This window comes from Tyto alba, unplaced genomic scaffold, assembly GCF_018691265.1.
Source record: "Tyto alba isolate M040663 unplaced genomic scaffold, T.alba_DEE_v4.0 Super-Scaffold_13, whole genome shotgun sequence".
NCBI lineage: Eukaryota > Metazoa > Chordata > Aves > Strigiformes > Tytonidae > Tyto > Tyto alba.
This window is the reverse complement of record NW_024881275.1, coordinates 35,752,043-35,774,875: the sequence shown is the minus strand read 5'-3', so window position 1 is coordinate 35,774,875 and position 22,833 is coordinate 35,752,043. Positions and strand designations below refer to the sequence as shown.

The following is a 22,833-nucleotide window of genomic DNA, read 5'->3' as shown; positions in this document are numbered from 1 at the left end:
GTGGAGTTCTTTTATGCTGTGTGACTAATGCTTTCATAGCCCATTCTTGCATGCCTGAATGCAGGTGTATTGATTTCCTAGTGAGAGGGTAGTTGGTAGTGAGCTGTGCTATGCTGTGTTCTGCCTTCAAGGGAGAAATACAGTAAATCTGACTGGAGTGCAATTGTGAGATTAAACCAGAATAAAGCAGCAAGCAATTTTAGTAGTGGACCTGTTAAATTCCTCCTCTTTTTATTTAAGGGCAGTAATATCTTTCCCCTACCCCATGCACTTACTGAGAAGTCTAGTTTAAAACAAGCGCTTGTTGTTTGTGATAGTTACTCTCTAGAGCAGATAAAATTTTTTGGTTTTGGGTGTAACCCATCACTTTGCAAAGAAAAGATCCTGTTACAAGTACTTGGGTTGATATTGTTTATAGTATTAATGGTAACACAGGTCCTTTGCAATTAAAACGTTGTTTTCTGTTTTTTTCCTTCCAGGCAGTGTTGATGAATAACATCACAGTAAATGAACGACTGATCCAGACTCTCCGAGGTATGTCATAATATCCCTCCGCATCTCTCTCATACTGGTTTTTAAGCCCCTTGTTTTTAAGACTGGCATTTTTCTAGTGTCTTCTAATACTGCCTTTCTTTAAGTCATGGGGATGATTCAGGAGCTGCAGTGACTTAGATCCTGTGTCTGCATAGTTCTAGTTTAGTGAAGTGTCAGACTAATCTGCCTCAACGGTAGAAGGATTTATCAATGTAGTGCTTGATGTAGGACTCTTGACCCTGATGGTATAAAATAGTACAGAACAAAACTAGCTTCTGTGCGTCCTGTTAATATATTTATTCTTCATTCTGCCTTTTGCAGCATATTCTTGCATTCCTTCCTGAGGTGTTTGAGTCGTGCATTTTAGCACCAGAGGAATTCACAAACTCCTATATTAAATAAAAAAAATTGGTTTAATTAGTTTCCATTCATGTTGGTGCTTCAAAATTGGTGTTAGCAATTCATTCCGTAGGAGGACTGGGGAACAGATCCTAATTTATATAAACAGGCAAATATGTTGTGGTACCTTCTTCTGGTGCCCTAAGACAGAGCTTTCTATCAGGAAGAAAACTGAGTTGTAGATACCTCTGGTTTTGAGGAACGTTAAGTGTAAATTGCATCCAGGGAAGCATTGTAAGCTTTTTGTTAGATGGCTAATAAACATGAATGCCATTTCATACTATGTTCTAATTAGTATTTCATAGACTTGAAGATTTCCTTGGCTGAAACCTAACAGAGCAAGGGTTTGCAAACAAGTTAGAGTATTCTTTATGAAGAAGAGGAGGAAAAAAATCTATGTTATACCAGTTCTGTTAATATGTTAGGCTGAAAGGCTATTCTTACTCAGTCCTCTGCATCTTTGATGAATAAATTCAACAGTTTTCTGTGCATATGTATACAAAATGTAGTAAGCATGATGGATGGAGTTGATGTGCTTACTATCGATCTGTTGCGATACTTCTGTTGTAATATATGTAGGTATATATGTATGGGTGTATTTTAATGTACATATTTTAATCCTGTTTTGGACAGAGCACTTGAAAGAGTTACAAACAGAATATGGAAAGCTACAGCTGGATATTTACTGGTTTCAAAAGAACCAGACTAACCTTCAGAGGAAGTTCTCATATGACCTGTAAGTATGTACTTTCTAAAAGATGGCTTCCAGAGTTGTAGGTGACTTTGGTTATAACCGAGAGTGTTCTTGTGATAGCTGTAGCACTGTTAGTAAAGGTACATTTTTTAGCAGAAAGTAACACCTGACACATCTTCTAAAATTGCTCACAGTTGATCTCAGAGAAGAGCATAGACTTTGCAGTGCTTGGCATCTCAGTATCCACAGACTTCTCCCACACTTGATGTTCCTTCCATTGCAGGAGGAGAAAGGTAGCAATATTCTCATTTAAGAGTTGAGGAGAAAGTTGAAACATAAAGGGACTAAACTCTGAAGAAGTTTAAGAACTAAGATACAGGAATACCCAATGAGAAGCTGTACCTCATTGAGCTGCCAGAGGCCTCATAAAATTTCTGTTACAGTTTTGGTCAGAGCCATGTGTTCTGCATTACAGTTCATACTTAGTAATTTTTTTTGTTGAGATTTCCCACTGAATTACAAGGCATGGATAACTGAACACAAGTGCCTATCAGTATCCTTACACTAAATACACGTTTCTAGTATTCCCAGGAGTTTCTCCTGGGTTGTTTCTGTTCAGTGATGTTCTTGTTCCCTCAACCTGTCTTCACCTTGTATTTTATCTTCCTTCTGGTGCACAGATGTAGAAAACCAACAGAATTTGCTATTTGCATGTTCTCATAAATATTTTCCATCCAGAATATAATGGCTGTAGTGACAGGTATTTTTCCAGCAGCCACAGTTTAGCCAGATTTTGTAGGAATTACAACTAAAAGCTCAACATGACAATCAAAGAACTTGAATTCTGCAGGCCAAACTTGAAATACCTTTTTTTTTTTCTTTCCCCCCTGCTGAAGAATTAAGGATTAGTACTAGTGCTTTTGGGATACTTGCTGATTACCAGTTGGTTGTGTACTCTTTTTTTTTAGGGCATTGTTACTCATTTAATAACGATGACCCAGATAGATGGTATTATTGGACTTCTGGTAATTTAGGAATTCCAATGGAAGAGTAGAGGGAAGTTGGAGACTTAAGTTTGTACCAACTTTTTTTTAAGCCAGGTTGGACGTATGCATTTGTTAAGGTACTTTTTCCCTCCAAGTCTGCTGTGTACCCTGGTTGATAAGCACTATCTCTTTGCTGTTTAGTTAAATAATAGAGCTGAGACTCCTGGACCTCTGTTCTTCTCTAGTTCTTTGCTAGTTGGAGTATCTGTTTGCCAGCATCTTCCTTGTAAGGCTGAGCTCAGCAAAAATAAATGGATCTATAGGTGTATGCATGTGCTGTACAGTCATGCTCTACATGAGAGGTACATACTTGAAGCACTGTACTGGTACGCATGTAAGACAAATGTAGTGAGTCTGATTTTTGAAAACTCAGGTTTATTGCCCGTGTCTGGTGAAGTGTTTTCAAGTATAGGTCCATTGAGAAAGTCGCTGACAGAGATCCCTGCTTGCAGGAGTGTACTCTAAAGAATCCCACTTCATTTAACAGAAGGTTATATTCAGAGGGTACAGCTCCAGGGTCAAGGCTGGCTCAAGGTGAGCTAATTACAGTGGTGCAGGTCAGTTTGCTTGTGTCAGGGTAGGTGTAGGGAGAGGCATAGCAACTCAGCTCCCTGCTAGCTGATCAGGGACTCGGGTAGCTGGTCTGCCTCCAGCTGGCCCTGAGGCAGGTGCCCTGTTTCCTGCAGTCTTTCCATCTGAGTCCATAAAAGCAGTTATCTCAGTGGAGGAGCTACGCCTTCTTCACTAGCTTTGCTGAATAACAAGTGTTAATTTTCCACTTCTGGATTATTTTTTTTTTGTAGCTATGCAAGTGAGGAAAACAAACTTTGCACTCAGATTTTTATGGAATGATTTATAGCTTGGGAACCCTGTAGCTTTCATACAGTTCTAGCAGGAACATAGGTAAATGTATTTTTAAAATGTTTCTACTTGTGTACTTTTAGGGGGGAGGATGTTTGAACATTAATATTTCACTGTTGTAAGTTATATTACTAACTTTGCATTGTGTTCTGGTAGTTGTAGAAACGGACATCTGATTGTACTTGGTTATCTACAGTTCACTTTGCTGTTAACTAAATGCTTACCTAATATTGTAATTTAAAATGCTTACAAACAACCTTTTCCAAGTGTGATTATGGGCCTAGAAAAACAAGTATGATTAGAAGGACTCAAAATGTTACTTCTGATCTGTCTTCCTTCCTCCCCTTAATATTAGGAGTAAACCTACATGTTGCCTCTCTGTTCATCGGTAGTAAGACTTGGCAGGAGGGGGAGTTAGGCCTGCTTTTGTGCTATGCCAGTTTTTCTTCCTTTGACTTGGAGTTGTATGGATGAAGATTTCGCATCTTATGTATCAAGTACACTTTGCCCAGTGGAAAAACAAAGAGAGAGTATTATTGCGTAATTGAAAATGTTATAAAAAGGTGACAGAAGTCAAATGCCTTTTTTTAACCGCACACATTGTAAATCACTCTTTTTAAACAATTGGTTATTGCACTGCATAAGTGATAAAATCAGTTGTGTGTGTGGAATGCATAAGAACAAAAATAATTGTTTTTTCTCATGCTCAAGCCCCGAGTTTCTTAGTATGTTTTTTTTTTTTTTTTTTTGAGCAAACTTAATGTTTTCCATACGTAAGTCAGCAGGAGTTCCATGAGCTTACTGGTATTGTGTGCAGAAGGAGTGCACATTCCTCAGCAACTGACTTAGGGTGCACCAAGCACATCTCACTGTGCCCGGTCCTGTCTGCTCATGGTAGAGCTTGTTCAGCAACGACTGACCAGCAGCGCTGACCCTTCTCTCCTGCAGCAGCCGGAGAAAAACAGAAGCCTCTGGACCAGTCTTCTGAAGATATTTCTGTATTCCGATGCATTTTGATTCGTAAGGGCTTTGTTTGTTCTATAGCTTCTTTGGGAATTTTGCTACATTTAAAAGGTCTGATAATTAGTCTGGTATTTGCAGGCCTGACAAATGTAAGAGCGTGAGTGCACAAGTAATCTTTTTTTGGCAGGGTTGAAAGGAGCTGGTGGTATTATGCTTCTGCAGGACAAAGGTGCTCTGTTTCTCACGACGGGGGCAGCAAATCCAGCAGCCTGGGAGGAGGGGGGCTGCACATGCATTGCCATGAGTGCAGATTGTGCCTGTACGTGGCCAGGTACACAGGTTAACACGGGCACACGAAGCACAAGCAACACCAGTTGCCTCATCCCACTCTCCTTGAGGGTGGGGGTCTGCTAGTGCAAAACGTGCTGGTGTACCTACCACGTGCAGCCCTCCCACCCTGACTGACTCCAGTGGCTGCACTCATGCCCCCATACAGGCACATACGCACACTGAATGGTCCCTCGCCCAGGAAAGAGTTAAAAAGGCATTTAATAAGAAATGGGACAGACTGTGCTGATCAAGTACAGGGCAAGACCAGACAAGCCCAAGGACCAGCAGTGTGTTTATATTTTTTTTATGTGACCAACTCTGTTTATCCCCTTATTTCTCAATTTTCCCGTGCTTGTTCCTGTCAGAGATCCATCCCTTTCCCTGCCCCTGGTCCCACAGTAAGTCTTGTGCAATCCTGACATGTTCTACCCCTGCACCCATAATGTGTAGCCCACCCTGGGCAGGAGGCACCTTGGTTCCGCTGACTCATCTTGATGGCTTTTGGGCCTGGAAGCAGGAGCTGAGGCAGACCTGAGACAGCCCTGAGGCTGTGGGGGTGGTCTGGACAGAGTGTCTCTTCTTCTGAGTGTAATTTAGGCTCCCCACTGCCCTTGTGTGATACAGGGCCAAGATAGGAACAGGGGATGTAAGGGTTAACATGAGAATAGCAAGAAGGGGATGACAAAAGAAAATAGTTAAGATAATAGTTCAAGGGAAATAGTTTAGATAACGGTTAACAGTTCTGCTTAGTGAGCAGACAGTTTGTAAAACACGATGAGCTCTCTAGGCTCTATCAGTACCAAGCCGGTTGGAACTAGACCCGCGGTTTGGACAACAGCCAGTAAGAAACTGAGTCTGCGCAAAACCTGGGGTCACAGAGCAGACAGGAGGAAGAGGAGCTTGACTTCATCCCCAAAGACCCCCACGACCACCACCAGAAGACACTGCGCAGACTCAACTAGGAGGAGATTATGGAAATGCTAATTATAATACGAAGCGGGGATAGGTGTTGCATATGTATAGGCGTATTGCGAAATATTATGAATATGTAATCATTTGCTCTATAAATCTAAGGTAACAGCACCCCACGTTGGGTACACAATAGGAGGAGTTATCCCCTGTGTACCTCAGCGCTGAATAAACATACCTACTTTACAATCTATCAGATTGTGGAGTCTGTTTTCCGCACGTCATGTGCCTCTGTGCTCCTTCGGGTTCATGGAGGTGGGCCTTGGGTAGGCTGATGGCTCCTTGATGGGCTTGGGAGCAGCCTCTGAGGGTATTACTTGGTCTCCTTTGTGCACAGCTGATCTTTATCACAGAAGCCAGCTCTAATCTTGTGAGAGAGGAAGCAAAAGCACAGAGACTGAATTTAAGAGCACTGTTTTTGCACATCTGAAGGAGATTGCTGGGATGAGGTGGGGAAGCTAGTGCTGTTGTTGTGCTTCAGAAGTTGTTCTGTGCATGTGTAGAGTATTCAAATCTTCAGAAATCCCTTTTACAAGAAGGAAGTTCCCTCACAGATAATAAATGAAAAATAATGAGGATTTGTCACAGATGTTAAATTAACTTTATTTTCATCTGCATGTGTAGGATGAAAGAGCATTTGCAAAAAGTTGCTCTATCTCCAAGTTCAGGTTGTCTATATACTACATCTTTCTCAAGCTTGCAAACTGAGATGCAGGCAATCTTGATGTTCTTTTATTTTGTTGAAATTAGTGAAAGTGTGCATAACTCAAGCCTATGTTGTTTTATTATCTCTGATGTTCACCAACTCAGGAAGCACTGCGTATTTCAGTGACTCTTCCATGTATTAGCATTAGCAAAATTAGGCTTCAGAGTAATGTCTAGTCAAGAAGAAATGGTAATAAAGGTAATCAATTTGTTAGTTCATAAGGTAACTAATGTGCCTGTTCATAGCATATCTGTCTGCCACTATTCTTCCTTTCTGGTTGTGAAATACAGAACAGATTTTTTGCTTTTAAAAAGTGGGGTTGGAGAAGAATGAAAGTCCAGCAAAAACAAATGACTTGTTGTTGTAGAGGGCGCATGCCCTGAGAATTCCTCTGGATTAGGCAGTAGCTTATTTGCAGGTTGAGAAACTGGAGCATGCCCCTCTGAACCAGCTGCTCTTACACCAGGAGTATTAACACTCGGCCAGAACCAGGCTCAGAAGAAATTAATTCTCCATCTGTCATAGGGAGGAGGAGGTAAAACTTGTAGTTTGATGACCGTGCTGTTGTACAAAGAATGCCGAGAGAGGTTTTGCATACAGAAAGATGTGTTTGGAGGGTCTGTAGCTGATGGTGTACATTGAACTCAAAGTTACCTTAGAGTGGGAAAAAAAAAAGGAAAAAAAAAAGAGAAAGGAAAAAAGGGTTAAAAAACCCCGACAAACTCCTTTGCTGCCAGGGCCAGCAGGGAAGAGAAAACAGTGTGGTCCCCAGCCAAGCCTCTTCCTTGGGCACGCTCTCCAGTGCAGTGGGTGCTGACAACGATGAGATTTTTTCACCGCATTTTCCCCTAGCAAGATGCACTTTTCATCGGGATCCACTCAAAACCATGGTTGCTTGTTCCAGGTCACGGTGAGATCAAAGCATTCTTGAGGTCATATGATGACTTGTTTCTGATGTTTGTTTTCCACTAGGTCACTGCTTTGTTATTCACTGGGTCTAGTTCTTGCTCTAATATAAACCAAAAGTCACAAAACAGATTAGGAAGAGTGGGAGGGAAGGGGTGATCTTGCCCTGATGGCAGTCACTTCCCCTGGGGGTTTGCACAGGATCCTCAACACTGCCACCAAAGTGGGAAACACTGCCCTGGCAGCTTCAATGAAAACGCTGCTCCGAACAGCCTAGGGCTTACCTAGTTGTGGAGCTGTGAGGGAAAGGCAGGCTGCAGAGCTGCCAACAGAAGACCCCCTGGTGTCACAAAGATTAAGGCAGTAACGGCACTGTGCAACTATTACAAGTATATAAAAGTTACACAATACTTGCATCTTTAGGAAGTACTCCCTTTGGAACTTAGAGTAGCTACTGAGGAACTCCATTTCTGTAGCATACGTTTGTTAGCGGCACTGCACTGAAAATTCACATAGATTGTTGAGCTGGTCTAACAAAAGCAGTTTCATATTATTTCTTCCAGTAGATCTTGGACCACCTGCACCAAGAGTTTGTCCTCAGGACTTAGGTTAACACCCCATTTTTTCCTACTGACTTCTCAAATGTAAGCACAGATAATAGAACTAAGCAAATAATGGGAAAAAAAAAATCATTTTAGAACAGAACATTTTAGAAGAGTGTGGATGATAGTTAACAACTGCTCACTTATTCATGTTTTCTCCAGGTCACAGTGCATCAACCAGATGAAAGAATTAAAAGAACAATGTGAAGAAAGGTTAGATGAGCTTACAAAAAAGGGAAGTGATGTACCACAAATCAAAGAAAACAAAGACAGCTCTGAAGATTCAAAAAAAAACGGCCAGGTATGGTTTGGGCAATTTCGTAAAAATATTTTTCTTTGGAATTCTTAAGTTTTCCACCCTTCTGCTATCTCCAACTAACATTAGCCCATGTTCCTTCACATTTGTTGAATGTTTCTGATGTATGGGAAATGGAATGATTCCCAGGACAGAACAGGCAGAGGTCCTGCAGGAGACTCCAAATCACTGTGTCGCTGCGATGGGCAGAATTTGAGAGGTGATGCTGGGAGTGGTATGGAGCCCATTAAAGAATATTTACACTGCTGAGCTTTGGTTCACAGTTCCTTTTGATTTTGTTAAAGGACTTTGTTGCTTTGTGTGTTGAAGATGTGTGTTAAAGATAAGGATAAATTGTGAATCACTTCAGAGTAGCAGCGAGCCTGGAATATGATATTGTAGTCCAAAGGTCTTTGAAATCCATCAGATGTGAATCTTCACAGAAATCCTAACGTCAGCCTTTTACTGTGGGAGTTAGGGGAAGATCAATTGTCTGAGCTGTTTGCTTTTGGATATTTTGAGTGAAAGAACGATAAAAGGCATTGCTGTATGTGACATGAGAAGGCTCGCTAGGGTAGGGCAGGCTGGCTGCATAGGGTGGCTGCGTGCCAGCCATATCTTTCTTTCTGGGGTACAGAGAGCCGGAGAAAATCCCAAGAGAAGGAAATTTCAGACCATCTTGTTGTCTTGGCATGTGAACTATTGATGCTTCTTCAGTGAAGCAGGATTTGGGCAGGGACAGGACGTGAGTGCTTAAGCTTGATACTGGTGGCCTTGGAAACACACAGCGAAGGTCCTGAGTGAGAAGGCAACTGATTTATTTCTGTGGACCAAGGCAGCCCTTTCTTCAGGACTAGGAGCATCAGTTACAGAAGTGACATTTTTTACATGCAATTGCAGTGGGGTCTTTTCCCCACACCTGGGTGGCCAACTCTCATTGCAAAGGCAGTGGGGCTGGCTTCTCTGTGTCTGGGAGAAGGCTACTAAAAGAAACAATCTGATGACTTCATTAAGTGGAAAGGGTAAAGCAATGAGGATTGACGCTGGGTTTTGCAGATAGCTGGAAATGGGTGGGAGAAAATGACTGAAACATCTGCCCAGGGACCCCTAGGTGTTTAGGTAATGCGCCCAGTCTGTGTCCAGTCTTTTATGTGAAATGTTGGGGGAGAGAACTGCTGAAGTTTGTGACCTTTTATCCTGCATTGTATGAGGGGTGCAAGATGAACGAAGCATTAGAGACAGGAAATGCTAGCCCCTTAAAAAAAAAAAAAAAAGTGAAAGCTTTTGTCAGTAATTATCAACAGTGTCAAATAAGCAAATAAAAAGTAATAATAGTAAATATGTAGTAATAGTAAAAAGTCCCGTCATTTGGAGATGAAGTTTATTTGACAAACAAATGTATCTTGTTTAATGCCAAGATGTAAACTACTATTTGGAAAGTTAATGTGAGACATACTATACTAGAGAGGTGGTCAACTTAATTTCTAGTGTGGCTTTGCAGCAAATTTTCATTACAATTACTTGCATCACATGCCTTTTTTTTCTTGTTTTGTGGTATGAAGTTTTTTTTTACCATTTCCAGTTTGGAAGGGAAATCATCCCAGAAGGAACCTGAGGAATTTGGCTGAAGCCCCTCTGCAGGACAATTCCAGTCTCTTGCAACAAGTCCCATAACTGTACACAATCTTCACTCAAAGCAGGCAGTAAGGTAGATAGGGCAGGTTATCTGTTCTCTTTTTAATCCGTAGATGGCATGGGCCCAGCTGAGATAACCACTAGTATAGCTACAGACTAAATAAATTCTGTCTTCTTGTGTTCCCCAGTGTCAGTGACTGTTTCTTAACGTCAAGCTGTAACCTTCTCAACTGTTTGCCTAAGGACTGCATCTTTTTGCTTGTAGAAAATCTGAGTTCTTTACCATTAGTACAAGATGACCCTGAGGAGATCTATGTACATTTTTATCCAGTGTTTTTAGCTGTAATAATTCCTGTTTGTAAGATGTACATGCTTATGTAGTGGAAAGGTCACAGTTAAAATAAAACAGAGAAAGAAAATTGAATGTTGGTTGGTTAATGAATATACGGCTTTTCTTAGAGTTCTGTATTTTAAGGAATGATATATGCTTCCTGGCTGAGAAGTATACAACACGTTCCAATTGTTATCTTTTTATCAAACCACTTGAACTTGAAAAATTTTCAGCATATACCCTTTTAATTTATTTGACACCATTAAAAACTACTGAGCTAGAAATATAAGGCCTTTTGCACATTTAACTAAGTTTACAGAAGAATTCATGCGCAGCATAATGTGAAAAATGGTCTTATGTTCAGTTTCTGATGATTTCTACTGTAGGGATTGACCTCAAGAAGCTCAATTAATTATAAAACAGAAGCATTTTTTAAATACAGCATTTTTGTTTTAATGACTGAAGGAAGAATATCCTTAATGTAATAACCAAATATTCTGTGGTAGTACTTTCTTCTCAAGCTTTCCTAAGAGTTAATGCTAGATTATTTGTTGTTGATGTTGGACTTTGTGGTGTTGACCCCAACAAGGTCTTTAGTTCTGCCTGTCTTTGACTGAGCTTACAAAACAGCAAAGCAGTCATATCCTACAAATCCTTTACAGCTTTGGCTTCTTGACTATAACCACTTCTTTCTGCAGACATTTTTCCAAATGACTGCATGAGCACTTTACAACCTAATGTTTTACTGACCTGCTTAAAACAATGGGTAGCTACAGTCTTACCAACAATTGTAAAAGAAAACTTTGTTGACTGTGTGACTTGCTTTATCATAAGGTTTTCTGTTCATTCGTATAGTGCCATGTATAGAGGTTTATGTCTCTAAATGTCTGTATGCCTGTTCCTGCTTGGTATCTAGGTTTTTTTGTTTTTGTTTTGTGTTTTTTTGGTTGTTTGTTTTTTTTTTTTTTTAAACAAAACAAAAACCCAACAAAAAATCCCCATAGAACAGTTTCGTAACAGTCTGGTTTTTTTGTGCCGAAGTTGGTTTAGCACAGCACAGGCTCCACGCACATTTCATGTTCAATGTTTGTGTGAACTGAATTGACATAGCTCTCAGCCAATTAAATGCTCGTATGAGTGGTAGATAGAATTTTAATTGCTAGATTGGAAGATCTTCAAGGTGGTATATATCCTAGCTATCAATCTTTAAGCAGCCGAGGTGCTTACAGCAGTCTCATACCAGTATTTCATACATTCTTAAGCTCGCTCCCTCATGTTAAACTGATACTGTTGTCTAGTTGGTTGATTTTTTGTTCTCTTAATCCCCCCACTCAACACAGTTTTAGACCAGTTTTGTACAGGCTTGCTTGACTGAAGTCTTCCTACGCCCAAACTGAGTTTACCCGTCCCTGCAGTTTACCAGCAGTAGTTAATGCCATCTGCTTTTCTGCTCTCCTGACCTTGACACGGTCACAGGGCAACAGTGGAGAAATGCGTGGTGTGACAGTTCTGTGACCCTCAGAGAATAACAGACAGTTTTCCTTGGGAAACACGAACCACAGACAGAAACCTCGTTGTTAGCTGCAATTAGGTTAAAGAAGGTGTGTTAAATTCCCCTGATGTGTTGTGCTGTTACACAGAAACATCGCTGCGTATTGGACTGTATGGTACTTCCATCCCCTACTAAAAATTTCAGTCCAAATATTTCTGTGTTCAATTTTTTTTCCCCCAGTTGAATTATTATCTAACTTCCACTTCCTTTTCCAAATCCAGGAGTAGTTACACAGGCCAGTGCTTATCTGTGTATGTTCACTTTATAGGTCAATATTCAACTGCCAGCTGTGAAGCAAACAGATTTCAAGCAGGCTAACTTGGAACAGCAGAAACCCAATGAAGATGCACCCAAAGCAACACCTGCAGTAAAAAAGACAGACCCGCTGCAGGCTAAAGGTAGGATGGAAATCACTATCTTACTAGCAACTGGTTAAGAACATTTGTAATTTAATTGAACAGTTTAGAAAACATTTTTGTACACAAGATTAAGATGGAAGAAGTGACACAGGTAGACTGAACTTTAATCAATTTCCCAGATGTGCAGAGGTATAATAGCTATTCAAGCATTTTTATTATTAGCATTCCTACTGGTTCAGTTTTGTTATAATTTACATGTTGATGTAAAGGAAAATACAAGTATTTACAATTCTGGAGTCATATTCCTATTTGATACGGAGAAAGTACCCTGCTTTTGGAAGCAATGATTTTCAAGCATGTTTAAAATCTGCTTTCTTAATAAGCTTGACACATCCAGCCTGCTACCCCTTCCTATGGAATAGCTGAAAGTTAGGCTTTAAACAAACACACATACATTATTCCCATGTCTTGTCACCGAGCAAAATGCAAGTAAGACAAATGATATGCAGATCAGGTTGGTTAACCCAATGGTTGCTTTTGGCACTAAACCCTCAGAAAATATTAATCTGAATGGACATATCCTTGTGCACCAGTCTCCCATAGCACTGTGATAAAAATTCAGTTTCCTATTTAAATATTCCTATGTCTATTTTGAATTACAGTCTTGAGAGCATTCAAGTCTCATTTTAGAGAGCTAGCAATTGGAAGCAACATCTATATATAGTTTATTCAGGCAAATTTTATCTTTATTTTTTATGTTAAAAATACAAATACACTGGAAAAAAAGATACGGTAATATCTGCTAAAAGTAATAGTCCTCCTGCACTTCCTCATAATATTTAAAAATATGAACAACCTCAATTTACTTGCAGATCTGCCCGTGTGACTGCTTTGTCCTGAGCTACTTTTGAACAGATCAGTTTTACTGCTGGTAACAAAATGTAACACACAGAAATCTGATGGTTATACAGCACACTGCAATCGTTATTTAAGCTGTTCTGTTTCACCTGCCCCATTTATTAACTGAACATACCAAAATTTTAAGTAGGTGGAAGCATGAATCTGTTGATAGTAAACAACGTCTCATCCTTTTGCTGTTTGCAGTAGGAAAAACACAGGTTGTCATCTTTTTATCTTCGGAACTGATGTGGTTGAAAGATATTCTTTCAGAGGAAAACCAAGAATCGAATGAGAAAGATGAAGTAGTATTTATTAAAGGTTTTAAACTTGTGCCACCACTGAATGGCATTAGGTGTTTTACTTGGAACCATTTTTATTGTTTATAGAAAGAATAAATGGTGTAGCTGACATCAGGAAACAGGAGCCTAAGGAAGAAGAGAAGCTTTCTAGTCAGCTGAAAAACTCAGAGGATTCACTCAAGACTGCTGCAGGTCATAAGGAGATGCTGCCTGCATCAGAGAAGGAGCTGAATCTGTCTGAAGATGAAAAACATGTGGCTGGGCAAGATGCTTTGCAGCCAGCAGCAGATCAGGCTGCCAGTGAAGAAATTGAGAGGGAGCAGCTCCTAAATTATGATGCTAAGCAAGATGACTCACCCCCTGGAAAGGCCGGTTGGTAACCTGTCATGTATTGTTAAGAACAGTAAAGAAATGAAAGTGTGGAATAGGGCAAGATTTCTGCAACAGTGGTGGCAGCTGGCCAGACTTAATGTAAGGTTTCATAAATGTTAGTCTGAGATGCAAAAGGCTGGTCGGTCCCCAGCAGTCTTCTACAGCCCATGGGTGAAGATGGAGGTCTCTGTGCAACTGGGTTATTCTGCATCACCGTAGCAGCCTTCCTGTCTCTCTCCACTGGCTGTACAAGGCATTTGGGGAAATTAGTCCCGAAACTTTCTGGTATTGCAGCTTTGTAAGAATACAGTGCATTTGAAAAGGATGAGACTTTAACTATCCAAAGCACTGGTGAGTGAAGAGATCCTACATATTGATGTTTTGCAGGTAGTCTTTTTATAGTGTCAATGTGTAAAGGCTAGTTATTCCTATTTCAAAATAAGGTAGCATGAATAAAAGTTGACCTGAGACTTAAGGTATCTGAAGTTCATTATTGTGAGTCTGCAAAACTGAAGATCAGATGTTGCAAAAGTGCCATATTCTGGCATCAACCCCATGTAACCCTGAACCATGTCACCACAGCACCAAGCAGCAGAGTATTGATGTTGTGCCTAAACCTGACCAGAACTGAGACATCCCTCTGTCCGTCTGGAAGAATTCTGTCTCAGCTGAACCCAGCAGCCCACAGTAACCAAAAGGAAGCCTTATGGCAGTCACAGCAGGAACTGATGCCCTCAAAAAGTGCTGTTTATGCTTTTCTAATAAACGCATTCATAGAAGCACGAGTAATGATGTTAACACTGTTGATAACTTGGCAGGGATAAATAATCTCATCTGTATTACTAAAGTAGTATTTTTCCAACAGCTCCAAAAAGATGGTGGCCAGAACAGGCCGTCCCCCACAGATGAGAATACAAGTTACTAAAACTGCTTCTGTTCTAACAGAAATAAAAAGGAGAAAAATTACGTAAAAAAAAATCCAACACTTAGTGCAAGAAAACACTCTGCCATGTAGCCTGTGAAAGGTCAGAGTTTCTGTGAGCTATAAAGACTAGCTGGATGTTTTTCAGGCTTGATTGATTGTTCAACAAAAACACCATACCTTACTACATAGGTTTCTTATAGCTAAAGGAGTCCACAGTAGAAAAAGAAAAATTTCTTCTACATTCTCTGAACATCCTGTCTTTAGATAAAAGCTTCTTTTAAAAGTTTGAAAGCTTTATGTCTATAGCTGTAAAAATCTATTTGATATGGTGGTGTGAACTTGGACAATATAAGGCTGAAAATTTTCAAGCCTGTGTATAAGCCAGTTACAAATTAGGGGGCTTGGCTTAGGATCATTCAGAACCAGAGACTCTGATCTCTCAGAACTGGGGTAGGCTTACACCACTGTGCCATTGATAGTCAGTAAAAGTTACTTAAGACGAATTAATGACTGGGTGAAGAATATTGCTTATACAAATGCACTTCTGTGTCAAGTTAGCACATCATAAAATACTCTTTTTTTATGCTATATTCACAGCTCTCTGCTTGGTGGAAAACTAAAACAAGAAGGGGGAAACTGAGATACATTCTAGCAGCGGTAGTAATACATTTAAAAGCAACAACACAGTCAAGTTCCTAGCACTGGCTTCAGGTTTTACTCTTCCTTAGGCTGTTCTTTAACATATTCTGAAATTGTTTAATGCTTTTGCTTTCTGCCCATCTGAATGCTGGCTGAATTTTATTACATTTTCCAAGTCCCAAAAGATTCTTCCTTTTATCTAGTTCTTTAGTCAAGATTTACAGCAAAAGCTGCTCTGAAATGTAACAGTTCAAAAGGAAAAATAATATGAACACCTACTCTAAAGAGCAGTTAATTCAGCAGCAAAGCAAGTTCTGCAGAAAACTGTTACAGTAACTCTTTCTTGTGTAGATGACCTTATGGTTTAGCATAAAATGAATTACTCTTAACATTTTTCCAGACAAACAGGAACATGAAGCACTGAACCAGGACAAGGATGTTGATTACAATTTAGATGAGAATGAAGCTGAATCAGAAACAGACAAGCAAGCAGCACTTGCAGGGATTGAAAATGGTAAAAAAATAAGAAAAAAAAAGTTTTAACCTTTAAGTACCACATGTTGAAAATTTCAAGATATTTTGAATGGTATCCTCTAGCAGACACAGCTAGCTAATTTCTGTTTGTTCTTTGAGCTTTCCCTCATGTTGACAGCGTGACCTATTTTTTGTATAGCATCACTGAAGCTACCATTTAACATGCAGTGGGGAGGGATAGTATCTGTAGCTTTACTATGCTATATACATAACAGTCCTTTCAAAATTTCTCCTGCTGTGTTCTAGACTGTTTTCTAGATGAAGAACCATCACTTCTGCCTCTTAAAGTTATTTTTGTACCTTTTTCTTTTTTTCCTAATTAGTTCAAAACACTGAAGATACAAAGAACCACTTCTCTGAGCATGGTGAAGAACAGAGGTTGTGAACAAAGGAGATTCATGATGAAGCTTAGTCACCTCTCCATATAAATGCAGCAGTGATAAGATCAAAGTGACCTGAGCATGTTTTGATTATCTTTTGAAGGCTTCAATAAGGGCCCAAATGTAGTAGTATTTTCTTGTGAAGTTTTAATACTGTTTCAGTGGTGAAAAAATAATCTTAAATCTCTGGAGGCTTCTTTTAAAGCAGCTCAACCTCTGCAATGACTCCTTCCTACTGATTATAAAATTGCAACCAGCTAGCAATAAGTGTAGTTATTTTAAAGTCAGCTAACTTGTTCTGTCATACTGCAATAACAGTATGTGTGGATTGGTGGTAGGTGAGAGAGAGTCCTCTGCCAAGGATGGATCTCTCCCCTGCCCAATGCAGTAGAGAAATTGTAGTTTTAAGAGGAGCTCACCTTGACAAAACACGGAAGGATGAAAAATGGCTCATGCTTCAGTCTACCCTTGTGCTGATTCTGGCATCTTTTTACTGCAATGTAGACAGACTCAGAAAGCATGATTGTAGTCCTCAGATACTATGTAATGATGCATTTTCCTGGACCTCCTAAATGAAACTGCTAGCTTACACTATCTGTAACCAGGCTGAAACAGTCCTGGTTGTGTTCTTAGCTTTTAGGTTAAAAAAAAGAAAAGTTGACAATCGTGTCTTAAGAGATTAGCCAGAAAGACTCTTCTGAAACCTCTGTTGGACTGCTGTTCAGAAGATCAGTACTACATTATGGTTCAGTTACCACTAATGTGCACAAGTTCAGAGTGTAAAAATTGAAACTGCTGAACTTTTCACAACAGAAGCCATCTGAAATGGTGTGCTACGTCTACCCTTTACTCCACCCAGCCGTTATTTTCTGCTGAAAAGTAGAAAGGCAGATGCTTGCCGTGTAGAACAGCCATCTTCGCTGCTGGACTTCTGAAGAAGGTAAATCGGACTATGTATTTACGAGACATCTCAGTGCCTCACACAGGTGAAGGTGTAGTTGTTGTGGAGTCCTATGCTGTGCACAATGTATCATGTTGTTAATATTCTGTAGCCTTCGTCTTTTCTCTGGCTGTTGAATGTATACTAGAAACTAGTTTACTTGTGATAACCTAGAAGTACCCTCTGCTACCACTGAGGCACACTTAGCTGCAGTCCAACGTGCTTTTGTGTGTAGCCAGCTGTTCTGGTGACTGTACTTGGGTCTGTTCTCAAAACTGACACCTGTGTTTGGAGCAGTCTGTCTGAGTATAAATCAACCTCCGCTGAGACAGCATGCGAGCAGACGAACATGACTAGCTTCTCAATCAGCAATCCATTTAAGAAAATAGAAATTTGTGTTGGCTTTCTCTTAATGCACTTCATTTGTCACTACGTTTGTGGTGTTTTTCCTCAGTGTACTAGTTTACAACTCCTGTACCTTCAGATGTCTAAATATGCAAGTGGAAGGTTGGTTCTTTTGTGTATGAAAAGAGTTACAGTTATCAGAGAATGAAAAGCAGAGCTCAAACCAAATAGTGCCTATTAAGCCTAAATGCATGAACAGTTCACGGAAAGACTTGCCACATGTAACTTGAATTCTTCCGAGAAAAGCACTAACTTCCATTACTGAGTTTTTGTTGCTCTTTTTTTTTTTTCGCCATGTAGGTCAGACTTAACTGGTCTGGGCTACTACAGTCAGTGTATCAGGGAAAACAAATGCTTGAGAAAAGGAGACATGAGCATCTCTTCTGACGAGTACTGGGAAACTTGGGATTTAAAGGTTTTTTGCAAATAATGGCATGTTTCAACATCAAAATGTTTACCTGTGTTCTGAGTAAAAGGGGCATTTTCTTAGTACTTAATTTGTAAACAGTTATATAGCTGAGATGAAGTTAATCACACATTTAATAGCGATTGCTAAAGAGCATATATATATATTCTAACAGTATAAAAAGTACAGTGAAAGACTGTATTCAAGTTGAATGAATGGCTATGATACTGGTAAAACACCAAGCAAACATAATTCTTAAGGTAAGTAATGTATTGCTAGAGAATTCTTTTAAAATTAATTGTTTAGACTGTATTTCTGTACAGCACCCAAACCTGACTGGGCTTCTCACCAGCCAGGCAGATGTTGCCATTTACATAAACAAGACCAGGTTTGTAGGAAGCGCACTTGTTACACCTCTGACAGTAGGGGGTCTGAAAACCTGCCTGAGAGCAATGTTCAAAAGCATAAAGGAATATGCTCTTACTGTCAGTGGCTTCAGGTGCTACAGAAATGGAACTACAGTGGTAGATTGCTAGTAGACAAGGGGCCTGTATGTCTACTACATAGAATTTTAAAAATAAAGGACTTCTAGTTGAACAAAACAAGAGATTCATTTAGAACTGTGGTTTATGTAGTGTTGTCTATTACGAAAATCTTTAGTTGCATGAGGCAGGGAAAGCTTCTTTACTGTAATCATCTTGGGGTTAAATTAACACTTGTCCTTGATGTTTTTTTAAAAACGAAGCCTGATCCATTTTAGGTAGGCATTTAAAAATAAAAATAATCTTGTCTACTACGTATTCACCTTATTCTGTACAGTTTATTCATGTTGAAAGTTAATGAAAATAGGAGAGCCAGTAACTTCTGTTTTCTTAGTAATATAAATGAAGTAGAACTTGGTTTCTCTTTTACTTGCTGTTTCCTTTGGAGAAATACCAAAGGCTGTCCTTGAGCTGCTGTAGTTCAAGATATTTAAGACGGTAAAGATTTCTGTGATTGTTTACAAGAAGGCGACAAAAGCCAATGAATTCGCAGTGCCCTGCACTAGAACCAGTCTGCCGTCTTTGCAACTATATTTTCAGTATTGTCACTCCTTTGGCAACGATACAGAAACATTCAAGTATATTAACCATGATGGTAAGCAAACATGCAAAATGGTATGCAACCTCCTTAGCAGAGAAATCAGGAAAAGCGTGTCTTAAGGGCTTATTTCAAGAAGCTGCAAATTGCTGTCAGACAAGTGGGTGTTCCACTACAGAATTTCTTCACTGTTTTCTAGCTCAGCAGTGCTGCTGCTTAGATGACAGAGCTGAAGTGGTATGACTCCACAATACAAGTGTATGTTAGGAGAAACACAAACGTCTTGCATGGTCAGGGAGTTACAAGCTCGTCGATATGGAGGAAGCCATTCTGCACCAACATGAAGCACTGTCCTGGCCAGAGTCAAACCTGGAGGATTTGTGTTTATGGCCCAGGTAAGACTTGGCAGTATGGTTTATCAAAGAGCAAGTCACTTTAGTTGGTATGTGGGGTTTTTTGTGTTTTGTTTTGTTGGTTTTTTTGTTGTTGTTGTTGTTGTTTTGTTTGTTCTTTTTTTGTTGTTTTGTTTTGTTTTTTTTTTGTTTTGTTTCTTGTGGGTGTTTTTTTGTTTGTTTGTTTGTTTTCTGTTGGTTTTTTTTTGTTGTTTTTTCGTACTGTAGCAGAAGGTTGCTCAACACAAGAGCTTACCCCAGTTATTTCATATCTGGATGCACAGGAGGAAGGACTGCTTCAGGAAGGGAAGGGTAGGTTTGGGGCTTCTATTTGGGATTCCTATCTATATCAACCATTACAGAAGGCAGGACACAGCAGCAGCATTGCAGTCAAAACGAGGATAAAGGTCATGCAAGAGCAGACTGAGCAACAGAATAAATTAGCACTGCCTCATTTGCAACGGCAAAGTAACAACAGGACTAAAACAAAGTTGCAGAGTAGTTAGAATAGACTCCTAGAGTCTTACATTCCTATGTTGCCAGTGACTACTACAGTATTAGCTACACAAACAGTCCAGCACCATGAAGAAAAAAGACAAACAAACTGCAACTAGAAATAACTTCCTTAATTTCCTCACTGTCCAAGGACTTTTCCTGTATTTCAGACAAAATACTTCCTAGGCAACTGACTTCCATAAACCAAAAGTCACTGAATTCAGTGCAGTAGAAACTAAATGACTAGTTTTCATCTGCTCTTAATTCCTGTGAAGATTTAGTCTTTTACTTGCAAAGTGAGCAAATCTAATGCAATTTGGGCAAAAATATGGAAACTCACAGTGTCTCCAAGTGGCTTTGTTCAAAGCACAATGCAGTAGCAGAGCTGTGCCTATCGGACATGAGACTACTGCATTATTTTTATTCATCCCCAAATGTTACTGAATCCCTGAACTGCCATTTTCTGTCAGAGCTCATTCATGAACTAAAGTTTCCTGGGGATGGGAATCTCAATCCATCCCTGATGGCTTGATGCCAGTGCCAGCAATAGATGCCCAGAGCCTAGAGAAGGGTCACAGGACAGCAGGAGAGCACCTGAAGAGCAGCACAAAGAAATTTCAGCCAGTAAGTCAGCATCAGGGGCCCAACCTGAATGCCTCTATGGAAACGCACATAGCATGAGGAATAAACGAGGAATAAGAGACCTGCACATGCCTGCAGGGCTGTGATCTTAATGTCATCACCAAGACGTGGTGGGATGGTTCCTATGACTGGAGCGTTGGAACAGAAGGACACAGGCTCTTTAGGAAAGACAGGCAGGGAAGATGAGGAGGGCGTTCACCCTCCATGTCAACAACCAGATGGAGTGCACGGAGCTCCGCCTGGGGACGGAGGAGGATCTGAGCAAGAGCATATGGGTCAGGATTTAAAGGGAAGACTGGGACAGGAAACGTTATAGCAGGGGTCTGCTACAGGACACCCGACCAGGAAGACTGCGTGGATGAGACCCTCTATAGACAAATAGGAGCAGCCTCACATTCACAAGCCCTGGTTCTCATGGGAGACTTCAACCACCCCAGTATCTGTTGGTGGGACAACACAGCAGGACATAAACAATCCAGGAGGTTCCTGGAATGCACTGATGATAACTTCCTTCTCCAAGTGACAGAGGAGCCAACGAGGAGAGGTGCTCTGCTGGACCTTGTTCTCACCAACAACCTGCGGCTGGTGGGGACTGTGAAGCTCAAGAGCAGCCTTGGCTGCAGTGACCATGAACTGGTGGAGTTCAAGATCCTTAGGGCAGTGAGGAGGGAGCACAGCCAAGCTCGCTACCCTGGACTTCAGGCAGACTTGACCTCTTCAGGGATATGCTTGGCAGAGTACCATGGGATAAGGCCCTGGAGGGAAGAGGGGCCAAGAAAAGGACTTAATATTAAAGGATCAATTCCTCCAAGCTCGGAAGCAATGCATCCTGACAGAGAGGAAGTCAGGTAAGAATGCCAGGAGCCTGCACGGATGAACAAGGAGCTCCTGGCAATCTCAAACATAAAAAGGAAGCCTACTGAGGGTGGAAGCAAGGACAGGCAGCCCACGAGGAATACAGAGAAACTCCCCGAGCAGCCAGGGATCAGGTTAGGAAGGCCAAGACCCTGATAGAATTAAATCTGGCCAGGGACATCAAGGGCAACGAGGAAAACTTCTACAGGTACATCAGTGATAGAAGGAAGACTAGGGAAAATGTGGGCCCTCTCCCAAAGGAAATGGGAGACTTGGGTACCCGGAATATGGAGAAAGCTGAGGCACTCAATGACTTCTTTGCCTCAGTCTTCAGTGGCAAGTGTTCCAGCCACACTGCCCAAGTTGCAGAAGGTAAAGGCAGGGACTGGAAGAATGAAGAGCTGCCCACTCCCCACCTGCAGTGCTGTGTCCAGCTCTGGGGCCCCCAAAATAAGAAGGACATGGACCTGTTTGAGTGAGTCCAGAGGAGGCCACGAAAGTGATCAGGGGGCTGGAGCACTTCTCCCTGCAAGGACAGGCTGAGAGAGTTGGGGTTATTCAGCCTGGAGACAAGGAAGCTCTGAGGAGACCTTCTAGCGGCCTTCCAGTACTTAAGGGGGGCTACAGGAAAGATGAGGAGGGACTCTATCAGGGAGTGCAGTGATAGGATGAGGGGTAATGGTTTTAAACAGAAAGGGAAGATTTAGATGAGATATAAGGAAGAAATTCTTTCCTGTGAGGGTGGTGAGACCCTGGCACAGGTTGCCCAGAGCAGCTGTGGCTGCCCCCTCCCTAGAAGGGGTCAGGGCCAGGTCTGAGAGGGCTTTGAGCAACCCAGGCTAGTGTCCCTGCCTATGGCAGTGGGGTTGGAAGTAGATGATCTTTTAAGGTCCCTTTCAACCCAAACCATTTCATGATTCTATAAAAATGACTTAAATCTGTAAAAATATCAATTAAGGTACCACTTTCTTCAACAATACAGCTGATTAAAATCAGCTTCACCTGTAAAACTTCATACAAACCACTTCAAAACAGGAGCTGTCATTTAGATCATGTAGAAGCAACAGACTACAGATATTCCACATAACAATATTTTTATCCTGGAGATCCCTGACAGTCTGGGTAGAGCAGCAAACATTTCATCCTATAGATAGTATCCAACACACAGGTTATGTTCCAGGTGTCCTAACAATAATCTCCTGTCTTTCAAACAAGCTTCACAACTGGAAAATATCTATGAGGGGAGAAGTCAAATTCTGGAGGAACCTAGAAATAAAAGATTTAAAATGTTACACAGCAGTACTACTGAATTTAATATCAAAATGAGGCGTACCCTGCAGATAGAAGAAAAACGCTTAAAAAGCAGAAGACTGGAAAAAAAAAAATC

General features: G+C 40.7%; 2 protein-coding genes across 11 annotated transcripts in view; one reads left to right on the top strand and one right to left on the bottom strand.

The window, feature by feature from the left end:
- GOLM1 (golgi membrane protein 1) overlaps nucleotides 1-18,782 on the top strand; it is a 42,813-nt gene extending 24,031 nt beyond the window's left edge. For all 8 annotated transcript variants that reach the window (XM_032981895.2, XM_032981892.2, XM_042787842.1 and 5 more), the window contains 7 exons: nucleotides 480-534; nucleotides 1,567-1,669; nucleotides 8,173-8,311; nucleotides 12,092-12,221; nucleotides 13,469-13,753; nucleotides 15,718-15,831; nucleotides 16,175-18,782. In XM_032981895.2, the coding sequence (XP_032837786.1) occupies nucleotides 480-534; nucleotides 1,567-1,669; nucleotides 8,173-8,311; nucleotides 12,092-12,221; nucleotides 13,469-13,753; nucleotides 15,718-15,831; nucleotides 16,175-16,236 (888 nt within the window). In that variant the 3' untranslated portion in view covers nucleotides 16,237-18,782. The remainder of the gene's footprint in view (nucleotides 1-479; nucleotides 535-1,566; nucleotides 1,670-8,172; nucleotides 8,312-12,091; nucleotides 12,222-13,468; nucleotides 13,754-15,717; nucleotides 15,832-16,174) is intronic.
- NAA35 (N-alpha-acetyltransferase 35, NatC auxiliary subunit) overlaps nucleotides 609-22,833 on the bottom strand; it is a 48,563-nt gene continuing 26,338 nt past the window's right edge. For 2 of the 3 annotated variants that reach the window (XM_032981886.2, XM_032981887.2), the window contains one exon: nucleotides 609-923. In XM_032981886.2, the coding sequence (XP_032837777.1) occupies nucleotides 831-923 (93 nt within the window). In that variant the 3' untranslated portion in view covers nucleotides 609-830. Of the gene's footprint in view, nucleotides 924-22,395; nucleotides 22,713-22,833 lie in introns of those variants that run through there. The other variant, XM_042787841.1, reaches the window with a different exon arrangement.